Source organism: Gracilinanus agilis, chromosome 1 (genome assembly GCF_016433145.1).
Source record: "Gracilinanus agilis isolate LMUSP501 chromosome 1, AgileGrace, whole genome shotgun sequence".
Taxonomy (NCBI): domain Eukaryota; kingdom Metazoa; phylum Chordata; class Mammalia; order Didelphimorphia; family Didelphidae; genus Gracilinanus; species Gracilinanus agilis.
The window spans coordinates 14415281-14430742 of NC_058130.1; the positions used below are offsets into that span (position 1 = coordinate 14415281).

General features: G+C 42.1%; 1 protein-coding gene across 1 annotated transcript in view; it reads left to right on the forward strand.

Annotated features, from left to right (window-relative positions):
* SCN11A (sodium voltage-gated channel alpha subunit 11) overlaps positions 1-10823 on the forward strand; it is a 198131-nt gene extending 187308 nt beyond the window's left edge. Inside the window, exons 21-23 of the mRNA XM_044675509.1 lie at positions 4198-4477; positions 9679-10069; positions 10166-10823. Of these exons, the coding sequence (XP_044531444.1) occupies positions 4198-4477; positions 9679-10069; positions 10166-10823 (1329 nt within the window). The remainder of the gene's footprint in view (positions 1-4197; positions 4478-9678; positions 10070-10165) is intronic.
* Positions 10824-15462: the final 4639 nt, after the last annotated feature.

Here is a 15462-nt window from a genome sequence, read left to right on the forward strand (position 1 = left end):
TGCTCCTTGATATTTGAATTGTTTCTTTCTGGCTTCTTGTAAGATTTTTTCTTTTGCTTGGAAACTCTTGAATTTTGCGATGATATTTCTTGGTATTTTCCTTTCTTGATCGAATACTGCAGGTGTTCTATGAATCCTTTCAATGTCTATATTGCCCTCTTGTTGTAGGACTTCAGGGCAATTTTGCTGAATTATTTCTGTTAGTATGGAGTCCAGGTTTCTATTAATTTCTGGTTTTTCTGGAAGACCGATTATTCTCAAATTGTCTCTTCTAGACTGGTTTTCTTGGTCTGTCACTCTCTCATTGAGATAGTTCATGTTTCCTTCTATTTTTTCAGTCTTTTGGCTTTGTTTTATTTGTTCTTGTTGTCTTGAGAGATCATTAGTTTCTACTTGCTCAATTCTAGCCTTTAGGGATTGATTTTCGGCTATAATCTTTCGGTTTTCGGCCATAATCTTCTGGTTTTCGGCCATAATCTTCTGGTATTCCTTTTCAATCTGGTCATTTCTGGTGTTCAATTTCTGAGCCTCACTTTCCAATTGCACGATTCTACCTTTTAAACAGTTATTTTCTTGCCAGATCTCTTCCATTTTCCTCAAAATCTCAGTTTTGAACTCTTCCATAGCTTGTGAGGAGTTTTCCTTATTTGAGGAGGGTCCGGATGCTTGTTTGTTCTCCTCCTCTGTTTGCTCGGTTGTCTGGATTTTCTCTGTGTAAAAGCTGTCGAGTGTTAAAGACTTCTTTTTCTTGTTGTTATTCTTTCTCTTCTGAACTTCCTGAGACTGAGTAGCCATTGTTACCCCAGCAGCTTCTCAGCTTTATCCTCGCGCTCAGTGTCTGTCCACGATCTATTGGCTCCTGAGGTCTGAGTTCTGGTTTTTTCCAAGGTCAAGCCCCCTGGTGGACCCCCTTGCTTGATCCTCTGCAGGAGGTTCCTTTACAAGTCTCAGGGCGCTGCTTCCACAGTCGTATACCCGTCCACACTGGTTCCCCACTTAGGCTTTAGTTCCTGGCTGTGTCTGCCTCCACCCACGCCTCAGCAGTGCCTGCGCTCTCAGCCTGCGCTCTGTGCTCTGCGTCCTGCTCCCGCGCTCAGATTTCGCCTGTGTTTTTTGGCTTAATGGGGTCCTAAGTCTTGCTGCTCTCAGGAACAGGCCCCAGAGCTGCCAATGACTCGATGGGTGCCCCAAACTTGCTCTATTTCTTTTTAGCTGGCTTCGGAGCTATAGATGTTGTGTGTGGAGGGGGTGGGGGTGGGGTGGTTACTCAGCCCGCGATTTCGTGAGGGCTGTTTCACCCCTTTATAGCATGGAAATGCCTCGATTCCACGTACCTTCCACATTGTGCCCTGTTGTGGGGGTTCCTCCGTTTGTCTGGACTTGTTTTTATGTCCCCTTGAGGAGTTTTGTGTGTTTTGGTCAGGAGAGGTTAAGAGCTGCTTCTTACTCTGCCGCCATCTTAACCCGGAACAACCCCTTAAATAGGTTTTTGACATTACTTTCTTCTGATTTTCCTAAAAAATTCTATCTTTTTGAACTTTTTTCCATTAGTCAATTTTTGTAGAGGTGTTGAGTGGCAGTGAGAAATCTGAATTTTCTTTAATATGCCATGTCAAAATTTTGTTTCAGGTCTAGCTTCTATATAGTTAGTTCAATTTTATATTTTCATTCTTTAAAAAAAATCTTTCTTGGGAGGCAGCTGGGTAGCTCAGTGGATTGAGAGCCAGGCCTAGAGACAGGAGGTCCTAGGTTCAAATCCGGCCTCAGACACTTCCCAGCTGTGTGACGCTGGGCAAGTCACTTGACCCCCATTGCCTACCCTTACCAATCTTCTATCTATAAGTCAATACACAGAAGTTAAGGGTTTAAAATTTAAAAAAAAAATCTTTCTTTTGAATTTATCTACCTCTGAGAAAGGAATATTAAAAACTTATAATTATTGTGTTAGTTTCTATATCTTTTTGCAATTCAGTTAAATTTATCTTTAAGAATTTGAATTCTATGCCATTGTGTGTTTACATCTTTAGTATTCATATTATTTCAGTGTCTGCGTTACCTTTGAACCTTAAGTGTTTTCTCTTTTCACTCTCTTGAAACTGTCAGTGTTCATTTTTGCTTTACCTGTTATCATGGTTGCAACTCTTCCTTTTTTCAAATAACATTTTGTAAAATCAATTTTGTTTCAGCCTCTTGTTTTCAACCTGTATTTTAATACTTTTTGCATCAAATTGTTGCTTTTTCTTATCCATTATGCCTTAGCCTCACATTTAAATATATTGTTTTACCTCTTCACACTTAAAATTTTGACTGTTGGACAGGTATTTTCCTCCATTTATTTCTTTTTATTGATTTTCCTCCCTTCTTCAAGTTGGCAATCTATCCCTAAAGTTAGCCATGCTTACACTACTATAATGCTAATCTATTCTATTGGACCTACTTTAATGCTAGTCTATTCTACTGGACTAACCCCTACCCTGGCTCTTGTTGACTTTCCCTCTTTTGAATTCTTTGAACTTAATTAAATTGCTACTTTATCTTTCTTTTTATGTATTATACATGTCCTCCCTGTCTTTTGACCTATGTTTCTTTTAAACCCTTAACTTCTGTGTATTGGCTCCTAGGTGGAAGATTGGTAAGGGTGGGCAATGGGGGTCAAGTGACTTGCCCAGGGTCACACAGCTGGGAAGTGTCTGAGGCCGGATTTGAACCTAGGACCTCCTGTCTCTAGGCCTGACTCTCAATCCACTGAGCTACCCAGCTGCCCCCATGACCTATGTTTTTTTTTTATTCCTAGCCAAGTGAATATTCAAAATCTCCTTTATCCAACTTTTTGTTGATTTTACAGTACTTTTGCTCTGGTATGTTATGGATCTGATAGAGTTGGGAGTTAGAGGTCTAGTAGGGATGCAATAAGAGTTTACAGGAGTTATGATTAGAGTTAAGAGATCTGTTGGGGTAGGCATATGCTAGGGGCTAGAGTTAGGAGTCTGATGGGTTCGGGATCTCAAAGGATTGAAGTCGAGAATCTGGTTTCTGGCTTCTAGATTTTGGAGAGTCTGATAACCTGGAGGCTACCCAGGATAACAACCAAGATGGCCAGTGACCTTGAGCCTATTTCAAATAAGGGTCAGATGAAGGATTTGAGGAAGTTTAACCTGGGGGACAACCAGGCAGTGACAGAAATGTGCAGACCAGAGTGGATCCCAGAAGCTTTGGGAAGCAGAGTAGTCAATGGTACAAACCAAAGCAGCAGTTGAGAAGATGAAGTCTAAGTCCCCAAACAGCTAAAAGCATAGTGATACTGTTAAACACTCAGTTATTTTTTAGCTACTCCTAATTCTTCATGACCTAATTTGGAGTTTTCAAAGATACTAGATTGTTTTCTATTCCCTTCTCCAGATCATTTTCCACATGAGGAAACTGAGGCAAACAAAGTTAACTGACTTTCCCATCGTCACCCAGTTAATAAGTCTTTGAGGTCAGACTTGAACTCAGGAAGATGAATCTTCCTGACTCCAGGATGGGCTTTCTATCCACTGCTCCTCCTTGACCCTGATGGTCCCTCTCCACATTATAGCCAGTGTAGTACCCAAGAGTCTTTGCCGATCTCTTTCCTGGGGATGACTTATAGCAAAAAGGGGTGGCTCTTAGGAGGAAGTTTGCTTTCTGGTGGCAGGGGAGATAAAACTATTTACTCAACCACTGTCAAATAAGAGGGTTGGCTGTTCCCCAACAGAGGTCTCTAATAGTCAGGAAAGAGTATATTCTAGTCATCGGAGATGATAAATGCAAAGATGCTGGAATGGGAAATAAAACGGTAGGTATGAGCAATAGCAAGAAAGCCAGTTTGACTAGATAGCAGAGTATGGGAGAGGGGGTAATATATACTGTTGAATCCACTCTGTATTATAAAATGAGAACTCACAATGAGATTTGGGCTATGATAGTTGAACTTCAAAAATGACCAGAATTTGTTTCTCATGTTTCATGGGTACCAGACACCAGTGACTGGAATCCCCGTAACATCCAAGCCATAGAGAACTATTTCCTAAGTGTCCCAGGAGAAGAATGTTTTCTCCCTTACATTCCATCACCATACCTGGGAGGAAAGACTGTTAATAGATATTTCATTTATTTTATCTGGAAGATAAGATTCCTATAAATTAAACAGCTCTCTCTTTTATCTTCTTTCCTCAGAATAAATGCCAAGCTTTTGCGTTTGATGTAGTTACCAACCAGGCCTTTGATATTTTCATTATAACCCTCATTTGCCTGAATATGGTTACCATGATGGCAGAAACCGACTCCCCTGAAGGACCAAACAAACAAAGAGAAAACCTTCTAGAAACCCTCAACCGAGCCTTTGTTGTCATCTTCACAGTCGAGTGCCTCTTGAAAATCTTTGCTCTGAGGCAGTTCTACTTCGCTAACGGCTGGAACTTATTTGATTGTGTGGTCGTGGTGCTCTCCATTGTTAGTAAGTAAAGATGGCGGCCAGGGCATATGGCCAGAGGTTTTGAGAAATGTCTTGAGATTAACCACAGTTTCATAAACTATACCCACATCATGATAGCATCAATCTTCACGGCATTTGGAAGATTCAGCTAGCTTTTTTCCATATCACATGATGCTGTAGTCGGAAGAGGTTATGACTTAATTTCTATCCATTTGGTTTTGACCTTAGTGGCCAAATGAAGGGAGATTTTGAATCCTGTGAGCATTTATTAAGTGTCCATTGTATACAAAACACTATGGGAGGTAGGTACTGGGAAAGATCAAAGTGTAGTGAGTACCTAATCTTTATCCTTATTGATCTTAGAATCCAAGTCCAAAAGGGAAAGATGACACCTATAGAAATGATTCAATGACAAAATGACTCAACTCAACAAGAAGCTATTAATTCTGAGTTATAAGCATGGCTCTCTACCAGGTATCCAGGATACACAGACAAAATGTAAAAGAGTCCCTGTCCTCTAGGACTTTTGATTCTGCCAGGGATATAACAAGCACATGACTTAGGAAATACAAGAAAAGTTGAGGAGAGCATTTATAGAGCAGATAAGGCGTGCATCAACGACAATACTCCTTGCTCACAGGATAATTTTAGGGTTCCAAAATACTTTCTCCATTAGTCACAAGGGGTAAGTATCTCAAGTACCCTGGAAACTAAGATTTGACAAGAACCGTAGAGACATACAATCCAAACTAAATGTGGCCAGGAACCCCTCTACAACATGGATGGCAACATGGCAGGGCTCAGGTAGCCAGTAGTCAAAGTCCTCTAGTGAGGAGGAATGTAGCACCTTCCTTTCCCAGGTCATCCAGTCTACTTTGGGATGGACAACTCCAATTATTAGGAACTCCCCCCACCCCTTACATTAAGTCTCCATTTGCTTCTTTTCAACTCCCATCAATTGTTTCTTATTCTGAGTTCTGGGGCCAAGGAGAATAAAGCTAGATAGGTCAGCCCTTCAAATCTCTGAAGATTTAACTCCTTTCATGGCTCGCTTCAGTCTTCTCCAGTGCAAATATTCTTTGTTCCTTCAATAAGTGTTTGTAGAGAATGATATCCAAGCCTCTTGCCATCCTGGTCCCCCTTCTCTGGATGCTTTCTGTTCTATGTTCTTCATGAAATGTGATAGAGAATGGTCAATCTAGAGCACAGGAGAGTAGTATTGGTAGCCTTGGTTTATAAATGAGGCCACTGAGGTTCAAATCCGGCCTCAGACACTTCCCAGCTGTGTGACCCTGGGCAAGTCACTTGACCCCCATTGCCTACCCTTACCACTCTTCCACCTATAAGTCAATACACAGAAGTTAAGGGTTTAAAATAAAAAAAAAATGAGGCCACTGGAGCTCCAAGAGGTCAGATAACTGTGCTCCAGGTGACAGAGTTGTTAAGTTTAGGGACTTTGCACCCCTCCAAGTGCTATGCTTTTTAATAATTATGATAACAATCATAATTATAGCTAGCATAAAGCATGCAAAGCACTTTGTAGAGGTTATCTCATTTGATCTTCCCAACAAGCTTTGGAGGTAAGGGACCATTATTATGCCCATTTCATAGATGAGGAAATAAAATCTGAGATTAAGGGACTTGCTGAGGGTCACACAGCTAGTAAATATTAGAGGAAGGGTTTGGACTCAGGTCTTCCAGACTCTAAGCCCAACGTTCTCTACACACTGGGCCACCTACCTCTCTGCTTTTATACTCTTGTACTCTCAACTTGATGTGATATGACTTAGAATGTGAGAAATTCAAAGTCTTAGAAGATAAAAGAGTTTTGACTTTCAGTTGGGGAACATCAGGGAAGACTACAGAGAAAGTGATATCTGAGTAAGTAGAAATGAGAGATGGTTTAGTCTAAATATAGAGAGGACAGAAAGATGAAGGGTGGAAGGGAATCAGATCAAACAAGGATGGTAAGTCATCCCCTTGGCCTTGAACATTGGAAACCTTCAAGGTGAGCTTCAGGAAAAAGCTAGAGAGTAGTCAGGTTGTAGAACGCTGAATGCCCAGCTAAAGAATTTGAGCCATCAATTTGGAGGTGGAAATTCCACCTTCCTCATTTTACATTTGGGGAAACTGAGGTTCTGAGAAATGAATTACTGGCTAAAGGCTCATCAACCTTGCAAGACCCCGGATTTGAGTAAAGCTGAGAAATCTCCAGTTAGATGACCCCTAGTCTTCTCTATAAAGAAGGAGACAAAGTCATAGGTTAAAAGTAAGGGGCTATTGAGTGGTATTGGGGGTTTAAGGAACTTCATAATCTGAGTTGAGCAGCACCTTTAATATCTTGTCCAATCTGTGGGAGAAGGTTTGGAATAGCTAATTGGATGAAGGCATCAACGAAATCCAAAGACCAAGGTAGGAAAGTTCACTTCCACCTAGGTAGGGCTGGGGCAGGGGAGAGGACACAGTATTAAAAAACAAACAGATCAGTAACAACCGATGTGGAACTTCCAAACCCCCCTCGGAGCTTCTCATCTGAGGCAATATACACATGAGAAAGACCCAGCAACAATTGATCCTTAAATAACATGAAACAAAGAAAAACATCCTGAGCAAGCAGAGGGATTGGCCATACATACACTATGAGGTGTTGGGATCCAAGGTCTCTCTTCCTGTCTGAATGAGCAAACTGGCCAGGAGGCCAGAAAACATCCACCCCTGGGCTCTTTGAGCCTTCCCAAATGCAACAGAAACATTTCGTGCCCTTTCAAATGGCTGGCCCTGACCTGAGAAAAGGAGGACAAGCCAACCCAGAACTTCTCTTATGGGCTTTTCGCTATTCTCTTTCTGTTCATTAAAGTCTGTTTTCTACCCTTTCCAAATGGCTTACACTCAAGGGGCTTCCTTGTTTTTCTCATTCTGTTTCTCACAAGTGTAAGTTGGCAACTTGACATTTGCATTGTTAATAGTCCTTTAATGGAACAAATATTTATTTCCTTGCATAATGAGGGCAAACAGAGCAATCTTTCCCTCCCCTACCTGGGGGACCCTCAGACACCTCTGATGGGCCTTGTGTGTTCTGGCTCAGGCTCTGGGTGTTGCTGCTGTGAGATAATGCAATGAATCCTGGATGATCCCTTGTGCTCTCCCACCCTTCCTGGATGGAGAGGACCAGAGAGAAGAAGGAAAAGAGAAAAGGAAGACGTATTTTCTTTCAGACTGAGGGAAGACCAAGAAACCATTTATGGTTTGCTGTGTCATCCCAAGGGGCCAAGGCTTCAGCACTGATCCAGAACACCAGAAGCGGCCCAGAGTCTGGCAGATCCAAGGAAGTTCCCCTCCTTGACCCCATTATGCTCCCATTAGGCAATATGTTCATCTACAAAAGAACAAAAAATGCACACCTAAGCAATTACTATTATTATCATCATCATTAGTTTAATATAAGAACTCACATTAACATTGGCTTTAATGCTTACACTATTCCCTTAGCATCCCTGTGAAACTGGATAATTATTTTCATTCCAATTCCAGAAATGAGGAAACTGAGGCAGAAAGGGTAAATGCCAGTCACACACAGTGCATGATGGTCCTAGCAGTGATGGGCAAACTTTTGAAAGAGGGGCCAAAGGAAAGGAAACACTCCTCTGTCAGTCTGTTTCTAAAGCAACTCTTTCAAAGTTTCATTGTATTGTATTCGTCAGATTAGGAATCATGTCACATGGCTGGATAGAACATTTCAGGGGGCCGAGTCTGGCCTGAGAGCTCTAGTTTGCCCATCACTGATTTAGACATTACTTACATGATCACGATTGTGTATCTCAGTCACAAATCTAGTAGCAAACCTGGGATTTGGACCCAGCTTTTTTGACTATACATTCTCACCTTTGGAAATAAAGGTGTCCTACCTCAATGCCCCACTTTCTTTCACCCCCATATCCAATCTATTGCCAATTCCTATCAGTTCACCTGGTGAGTCTGCCTGCCTCAAGGACTCCCACCCATCCTCCATTCAGCCACCAAAGTGACTTTCCTAAAGCACTGGGCCAGCTATGCCACCCCCAAACTCCATCGATTCCCTCCTTCCTCCAGGATCAAATATTCAATGTTCTGTTTGGCATTCAGAACCCTTTTTAAGCTCGTCTCCCCCTAACTCCAAACGTCTTACCCCTTACTCTTTGATCCAGTGGTATTTGCTTTCTGGCCATTCCATGCCCAAGACACTCCCTATCTGGGCTCCAGGCATTTTTTGGACTCTCTTCCATGCCTGGAACCCTCTCCTTCGTGATCTTTGCCTCCATGGTTTCCTTCAAGTCTTCACTAAAGTCTCACCTGCTATCAGTGACTTTTCCTAATCTCTCTTAATTCTGGTGGCTTCTCTCTCTTGACTGTTCCTAACTTATCCCAAATGTAGAGTGTTTGCCTGTGGTCTCCCTCATTAGGCTGAACCCAGCTCTTCTTCTTCTTTTTTTTTTTAACCCTCACCTTCTGTCTTGGAGTCAATACTGTGTATTGGCTCCTTGGTGGAAGAGTAGTAAGGGTGGGCCATGGGGGTCAAGTGACTCGCCCAGGGTCACCCAGCTGGGAAGTGTCTGAGGCCAGATTTGAACCTAGGACGTCCCTTCTCTAGGCCTGACTCTCAATCCACTGAGCTACCCAGCTGTCCCCTGAACTGAGTTCTTCAAGGGAAGGAACTGTCTTTTCTCTTTCCTCGTATCCCTAGTGTTCAGCATGATACTTGGGGTGTGTAGACACAATTTAATAAGTGTTTAATAAGTTTAATAAGTGACTGAAAAAGTCAAGAATCGGAATGAGGAGAAAACCTCTGGCTGCTGGCCTGTATCAGGGAAGGACATGAGGACCTTTTGTTCTAGTGGAGAACCCTCTTAGTGTTTGCTCTAGAATCAAAGAGGTAAATGAGATCATAACCCTGCCCTTGAGAGAGGCCACTCAGATCTGTGCTGATGAATAATTGCTGAGCTCTCAGATGAGAGCCAACGTTTTTGAGAAAGAGCGTATTTAGGGGCGCCCCAACACAAACCCAAATTATCGAGATTTAAAGACATTTGGACATATGCCGCTATCTTTTTACAACTTCACTTCTTCCAAGTGCCTTGTGGCGAAAGGCTCCCCTTTAAGTGCTAACAGCTCTCCCGATAACATGACAGTATTCACATGAATTTAGAATGTCTTCTGGAAAATTAATTCCTCTGTTTTTTCTAAAGGCAGTATGGTGGCTCTACTGGAAAAGAACAAATCCATTCCCTTCCCTCCCGTGCTCTTCAGAGTCATCCGCCTGGCTCGCATCGGCCGCATCCTCAGGCTCGTTCGAGCAGCTAAAGGAATCAGGACCCTTCTTTTCGCATTGATGATGTCCCTCCCTTCCCTATTCAACATCGGGCTGCTTCTCTTTCTGGTCATGTTTATCTATGCCATTATCGGGATGACCAACTTCTCCCACGTGAAATATGACGCGGGGATCGATGACATGTTCAACTTCCAAACCTTTGGAAGCAGCATGCTCTGCCTCTTCCAGATCACTACATCAGCGGGCTGGGATGCCCTCCTCAGTCCCATGTTGAGTTCAAGATCTCCGTCTTGTAGAGCCAAGGACTCGTCTTGCATTCCAGGAAGCTCGTCTTGTCATTCAGAAAGTTCATCTTGCAACCCAGAAAGCTCACCTTGTAATCTGGAAAGTTCATCTTGCGTCAGAAACGACCTTAAACCAAGCGGTGACTGTGTGAGCTCGGTCATGGCGATCGCGTTCTTCGTCAGCTACATCATCATCTCCTTCCTAATCGTGGTGAACATGTACATCGCCGTGATTTTAGAAAACTTCAACACGGCCACGGAAGAGAGCGAGGATCCCTTGAGTGAGGATGACTTTGACATATTCTATGAAACGTGGGAAAAATTTGATCCCGAAGCAACCCAATTCATTGAATATTCAGCCCTCTCGGACTTTGCTGATGCCCTGCCAGATCCTTTACGGGTGCCCAAGCCAAACCGAAATCAACTTCTGATGATGGACCTGCCCATGGTCAGTGGCAACCGCCTCCATTGCATGGATATTCTGTTTGCTTTTACCACGAGAGTCCTGGGAGACTCGGAGGGAATAGATTGCCTTAAAAGCCAGATGGAAGAGAAATTCATGGAGGCCAACCCTCACAAGAAGTTGTACGAGCCCATCATGACCACCACAAAACGCGTGGAAGAAGAGCGCTGCGCCGCTGTCATCCAGAAGGCCTATCGGCACTACTTGCAGAAGAATTCTGCCAAGAAATTAGTCACTTCCTTACCACATCAGATGGTTTGTAATGGAGCTATTGATACCTTAGAAGTGCCTGATGGGAAAGTACACTTTGACTGATGTGGATGGCGATCAGACAACAGCCTGCTCACAAGCCAGAGCCTTGCAAATTCGCCTTTATGCTTTATGAAGGCAGAAGGAGGGATCTGCTGCTTATTGAATATCCCATTCGTAGCTGAATTTTCAGTTGTTTTATCTTGTCAAACATAAATAATTGTTCATTTAAATATACTTTAAATTATGACTTAAGGAATGCAGTATTAGAATGCTACGCATCCATGTTTCTAGTCCTTTAAAAATCAGGTATTGTACTGATGCCTAAAAGGATATTTGCAAAGGACCAGAGAAGGTACATGAACGTCTGGATTATATTCAAATGCCGTTTCTCCATCCACAGATGTTGTATGGTTCCCCGCTCACAAGAATAATCCCATATAATGACCTCGTATGCTAGCCTGGTGCATTAACCACGACAGATGCTTTTTGTTGTCATAAATGGAATGCATAAATTATCTCCAAAAGCATTCACTTGCTGCCTTTGTCTTGAACGCTTGAAAAAAATAAATGCTGATTCTTGTTCTATTGGATCGTTATTCGCTTTCAATGGCGCGCTCTTTGGGCTGACTTTCTTGTCTTCTCATTCTAGTCGGGATGGTTCATGGTTCAACTCAAAGAAGGGCAAGGGCTAGGTAAACACGGTTAAGTGACTTGTCCAGGGTCACAAAGCTAGGAAGTATCTCAGTTCAGATTTGAACCCAGGTCCTCCCAACTCTAAGTTTGTTGCTCTATCTATTGTCCCCGCTATCTGCCCCAACACACCAGTGTCTTTTTTTTTTTTTTTTAAACCTTACCTTCCATCTTGGAATCAATACTACGTAGTTGATTCCAAGGCAGAAGACTGGTAAAGACTAGGTAATTGGGGTTGAGTGACTTGCCCAGAGTCACAGAATTAGGAAGAGTCTGAGGTCAGATTTGAGTTCAAGCCCTCTTGACTCCATGCCTGGCTCTTAATCCACGGAACCACTTAGCTGCCCCAGGGAACTATGGTCTTAAAGAATTAGAGTGACCAGTAATTATGTGCCATGACTAGTGCCCAATTCTGTTTAGTAGTCAAGACTACAGACCACGTGGCTGTCAATCAAGGACTTGTCTATCCAGGGGGTAGCTTTAGATCACTGGCTTGGCCTCCATCCTACTAGCCCTTCACTTTGTCCTTTGACCCTCCAAGTTTCCTTGATGACACTTACAAAGACAAATTTGTGTACAAGCTTTAATAGTGGAAATGAATTAGAGCAGGTTAACACCCAGGTACCCAGCACTCCCTTCCCCTATTTTTTATCCATAGCCTTAGACACTGAGGGAATCACAAAAGAGGCAGAAGAAACAGAAGCAGCATGGTGCTCCTGTATGTGTGAGGGAAACCAACTCTCCCCTATTACCTCACTGGTTTGAGTTTACAAGGTTAGCCCTCAAGAGTCAATTCATTTCCTCAGTGATTCTTGTCACCATGCAAACAGCAGTGTCTTCGTGATGGCCTTGACATGTGAACAGTATGACATAGAATCACATATCTAGAGCTGCAAGGTACTTCAGGGCCATTAAATCTATCTCTCAACAGACCATTTAGCACTTAGAGGAGATGGGAGGAAGGAGAGAGAATCTGAATCACAAAATATCAAAAAACAATTGTAAAAAATTATTTCTACACATAATTGGAATTAAAAGTAAGAGAAAGTTTTTTTTAAAGTATTTCCCTCATTTTACAGATGAGGAAACTGAGGTCCAGGAAGATTCCATGACTTTCCCAAAGATGTACATTGTAATTATCGGTAACCAAGTATGAACCCAGGCTCGCTGACTCTAGAACCAGTATTCTTTCCCTGGTGCTGATTTCATATAATCATTTTTTAATTTTTATTTTGTAAAGAAATATTTATTTCAAAACTCTAGTAAAAACAAATCTGAGGTCGAGTAATGGTTGGCCCTTTCAGATGAGAAAACTATCCCGGGCAGAAGCTCTTCCAAGATTCCCTCAGTGTCTAAAGCCATCTAACTGGAGTTTGGACAGAAAGTGTCCTTTTCCTTTTAGACAGGACATGGCCACATTCTCTAGGGACCCTGTAGCAGAGGTGATTCCCCACAGAGGTGCAGGCAAATATCCTCTGGGGCCTTATTCCCAAGACACCCAACATTTCTTCCCTGGATCCTCATCTTCTACAGGATGAGAAGACAAGTAGGTTCAGAGAAGAAACAAAGAATGTCAGCTGCTTGTGGACTTTAGGTGCCAGCATCTTACTCCAAGAAATTGGAGGGTATTTCGTTCCCACAAAGAGGCAAGCAGTCTAGGTCTAGTTTAAAGGCAAAAGGAAGAATGAGCATTCCTAGAATGCAGTAGCATTTGGATAATGTAAACTTCAGATAAAATAATAGCTAATAATAAGAGCCTGGGGAGTGAGAGGTAGGGGTGAGGAAGAAGAGCCTATCCATTAAAGGAAGAGTTTTCTTTCAAACCAAGGCGTGGATAAGGATGGATTTCTGATTCACTGCCAACCAATTGCCTTCCCACAGTGTTACTAACTTGTTTTGTTTCCCAAGGAAACCCCAGTGAATATATTCTCTCAGTTCTGAGAAATTATAAAAAAATAAATAATAGAGGGCAGTTAGGTGGCTCAGTGGATAAAGTCAGGCCTGGAGATGAGAGGTCCTGGGTCCAAATCTGGCTTTAGATACTTTCTAGCTATGTGACCCTGGGCAAGTCATTTAACTCCCATTGCCTGGCCCTTACTGCTCTTCTGTCTTGGAACCAAAACTTACCATTGATTCTAAGATGGAAAGCAAGGATTTTTTTAAAAATCATGGCACCTTCGTCACCTTGTGCAGTGGGAGTTCGATTCATATCCTTAGAAAAAGATCCCTGGGGGTTATATATTGACTCATTTTTAAATTTAATGTTATCTATGTTGTAGTTTTAAAAAATTAATTAAATATTTCCCAATAACATTTTAATCTGGTTCAGGACACCTTTGGATGTGTTGCAGATCTCATGCAGCCCATAGGCTATGTCTTTGACATCTCTGGTCTAGAGGAGAAACATTAAATCTAAGGTTAGGAAAACAAGAGTTCCAATCCTGCTTCAAACATTTTCTAAATCGCAACCTTAGGAAACTCAATTACTTTCTCTGTGCTGGAGCTTCCTTATTTGTAAAATGAGGAAGGTAAATACAACAACTTCTTAGACTCATTCTATTTCTAGATCTATAATCTTGTATTCCTCTACTCTCTTTCGAACATAAGCTTCAACACAGAAATCTTGACCTCTCAGAGTCATTTTAAATCTTCATCTCCAAGATTATTCCCAATAGACCTCCCTCCCCTTTCAATAGATCACTAAAAATAAAAGCATAATTTAGAATTTCTCTTGATCACAAATTTCATAACATTTAGCCAGTTTAAAAAGCAAAGTCAACTTTTAAGTATAAAGGTAAATGGAATTGAAGAAATAAAGGTAAGTGCACTTCAAGCCCTGTAGGAGACATTGGGTTTTAAAATAAGCACTCTGATTCTCCCAGGAGAGATGAAAATGACAGCCCTAGGCATTGGTCTTCAACCTGAATAGATTTTACCAATTCAGAATTTGTTCTGACTTAATTTGTGTATGCTTTGTCTATACCACCGACTCCAGAATTCCTGTAGCTACCAGACACTTCTAGTGTTTAATCAGCTCTTCATGGGAGAAACTCCTTCTTAGCTTCTGCCTCCCCAGCTCCTGCCATTCTTCCTGTTTCTTACTGCCACAAATCCAGAGGTGGGAGGGCACAAATCCTAAGGGGAAGATGGGTCAACGGAAAGGGTTTGGTTCAAATCCAAAGTCATCTGTCTTCAATGTCCTGATACCCCTGACGACACTTGGAAAAGGTATGGCAAAGATAGTGCTACATTCCTCCCTGGAGCCATAAGTTTTTTAGACCCTTGTAAAATTGGTCCTGGGATACTTGAAATCTGCAGACATACAACACGAACATCAAATTAAGCATCAGCACTTAACAGAACAGGCATTATTAACCCGAGGATTCAGGTAACCATTTCAAAGTGTTATTCGCAATCAATAGACATCAGCAAAAAAGTATTTGATAGAATCCAGTATTACTTGGAAGGCTACTTCAATGACTGCCTGTACACATTACATGCAAGACATAGTACATGAATATATTTTAGCATTTCACACATGGCCATAGAATGAAGTAAACAGGTCTAACTGCTAAACAAAGAAAATTAATACATAAATGCACATAAACAGCAATGTATATGCAAACGAGCATTAGCAGAACTATATCTACATCCTTCATTTTCAAAGAGGACTGATGATATCATACAATGATCTCTTGACTTGTGCATGAATTTGATTGAAGTCAAGCAAAGGTGCACAAAGACATCAGCCTCACTCTCTCTTCTAGAGTCCCCCAAAGTTCAGTGGCAAGACAGAAGTCAGGATGCCTGGTGATGGCCCACCATGCAGTGGCTGACTTTGGCTTCTTCAGCCGCTTTCATGGCTGTTGGAACAATTGTTCTCATCCACCCATTCTGTGGAAGACACCGTCCTAACTCTCCAATAGTTGTGAAGTCTGTCCGTTACCCTCATCCTGGTTTAGCCCCACTGCCAAAATGATTTTTCTGGAGTCTGAGGGCTGTGTATGCTACA